Source organism: Tribolium madens, unplaced genomic scaffold, assembly GCF_015345945.1.
Source record: "Tribolium madens isolate multiple individuals breed KSU strain unplaced genomic scaffold, Tmad_KSU_1.1 Scaffold_96;HRSCAF=242;Tcas5.2_LG5, whole genome shotgun sequence".
Classification (NCBI taxonomy): domain Eukaryota; kingdom Metazoa; phylum Arthropoda; class Insecta; order Coleoptera; family Tenebrionidae; genus Tribolium; species Tribolium madens.
The window spans coordinates 10,720,659-10,722,224 of NW_025401068.1; the positions used below are offsets into that span (position 1 = coordinate 10,720,659).

Consider the following 1,566-nt stretch of genomic DNA (forward strand, 5'->3'; position numbering starts at 1 on the left):
ATTGTTTGCAACCTATTTTAGAAAATAGAAAAGAGTATTTCAATTTTTTTTCATAAATACTTTTTGTTTAAAATGAAAACAAAGTTATATTTTTTATTTAATTATTTTATTAAAATAAAAATATACAAAATGTAAACTATAAACAGTGTCAACAAAACAGATGATCGGATGGCAGATGGGATGATTTTTCATTTTTTAATGATGAATGGGGAGGGCGACTAGAGCTTTGGCAACATGTTGAGGATGGGCAGCATGACCTTTCCTCTCAACAACAGCATTGAACCCATTATGCTTATCGGCAGTGTAGTGGACGGTCAAAATGGTACCATCGGGTTCATGGAGGGAGTATTCACCCTTGACAACATCCCCATCACGAGTTTCATGTTGTTGTTTGATATCCCCAGTGTGGTGGTCCTCAACACCATATTTGAACTCGTATTTCGGATGGGCCTTAATTTTTTCAAGTTTAAAAAAAACTACGAATTTTTTTGGTACTTACATAATGATGTTCTTCATGATGGATGGGAGCGGCGTGGACGACAGGGACGGCGTGGACTACGGGGGCGGCGTGGATTACGGGGGCGGCGTGGACGACAGGGACGTGGACGGGGGCGGCATGCACGGCAACAACGGGGGTGTGGTGATAGGTGTGTTGTTGTTTAACGGTGTAGGAGGCGGTTGGGCCGTGGTGGTACTGGGGGGCGGCGCTCACAAAAGCCACCATTGCAGCAAAACTCACGATCTGTAATAAAAACAATGTAATTAACTAATTATTCTAATTATTTTTTTAATTAAATTATACCTTGGTGTACATTGTGTTTGTTTCGCTTGAATGCTTCAATTCGAACTGATTGGACAATATCGGTTCGGGTTTATATACTTGAGGGAAAAAATACGTTCACAGTTTCGCGAAGACAATTATGTAATTAATGTGACAAGGCGGATTTGTTCCGACATAAGACACGCGTGCGTTCCTGAAATTATTTTACATAATATGATTGATTAATGTGTGCTGAAAAAACGAATGTTGATACTCGGGTGACCCCATTGGGACAATTCGGGGGCACCTACACTTGGAAATTTCACTTTTACCATTAATTAAGTGGATTTTTGGAATTTTTACTGTAAGAATGGAACTTTTCAGTTCCCAATTATGAAAGAATTGGGTGGATTTATGCAAATTTTCATAATTATCGGTCTTGCGCCCAACTTTTAATCAACATATAACAAAAGGTAAAAAAATTTGCTACAGATATGTTGAACTTTATTTAAAAAAATTTGTAAGCAAAAAATAACATTAAATTTCAGAAAAAAATTAAGTTTTGTAAAAAAAAAATGTCGAACAACGTATAGTTCTGTATTTATTATATTTTTTTGCTTTGTCGATTGCTGTTGCTTTTATAAACTTATATTCCAACATTGCAGAATTTCTATCCGTTGGAACAATAAAAAAATGTTAAGCAATTAAAAATAAACAACCAAAAAAGAACAGATTTTAGCGGTTCCGTTTGGGGCACCGAATTTTCTTGGCCGAATTTGTTAGGCCGAAATCGTATTCATAGGTGT

General features: G+C 36.6%; 1 protein-coding gene across 1 annotated transcript in view; it reads right to left on the reverse strand.

The window, feature by feature from the left end:
* The window catches only part of LOC123013951 (histidine-rich protein PFHRP-II-like), a 5,405-nt gene extending 4,564 nt beyond the window's left edge, over positions 1–841 (reverse strand). The window contains exons 1-3 of the mRNA XM_044412832.1: positions 803–841; positions 500–742; positions 217–450 (exon numbers count right to left, since the gene is read on the reverse strand). Coding sequence (XP_044268767.1) covers positions 217–450; positions 500–742; positions 803–814 — 489 coding nt within the window. The 5' untranslated portion in view covers positions 815–841. The remainder of the gene's footprint in view (positions 1–216; positions 451–499; positions 743–802) is intronic.
* Positions 842–1,566: the final 725 nt, after the last annotated feature.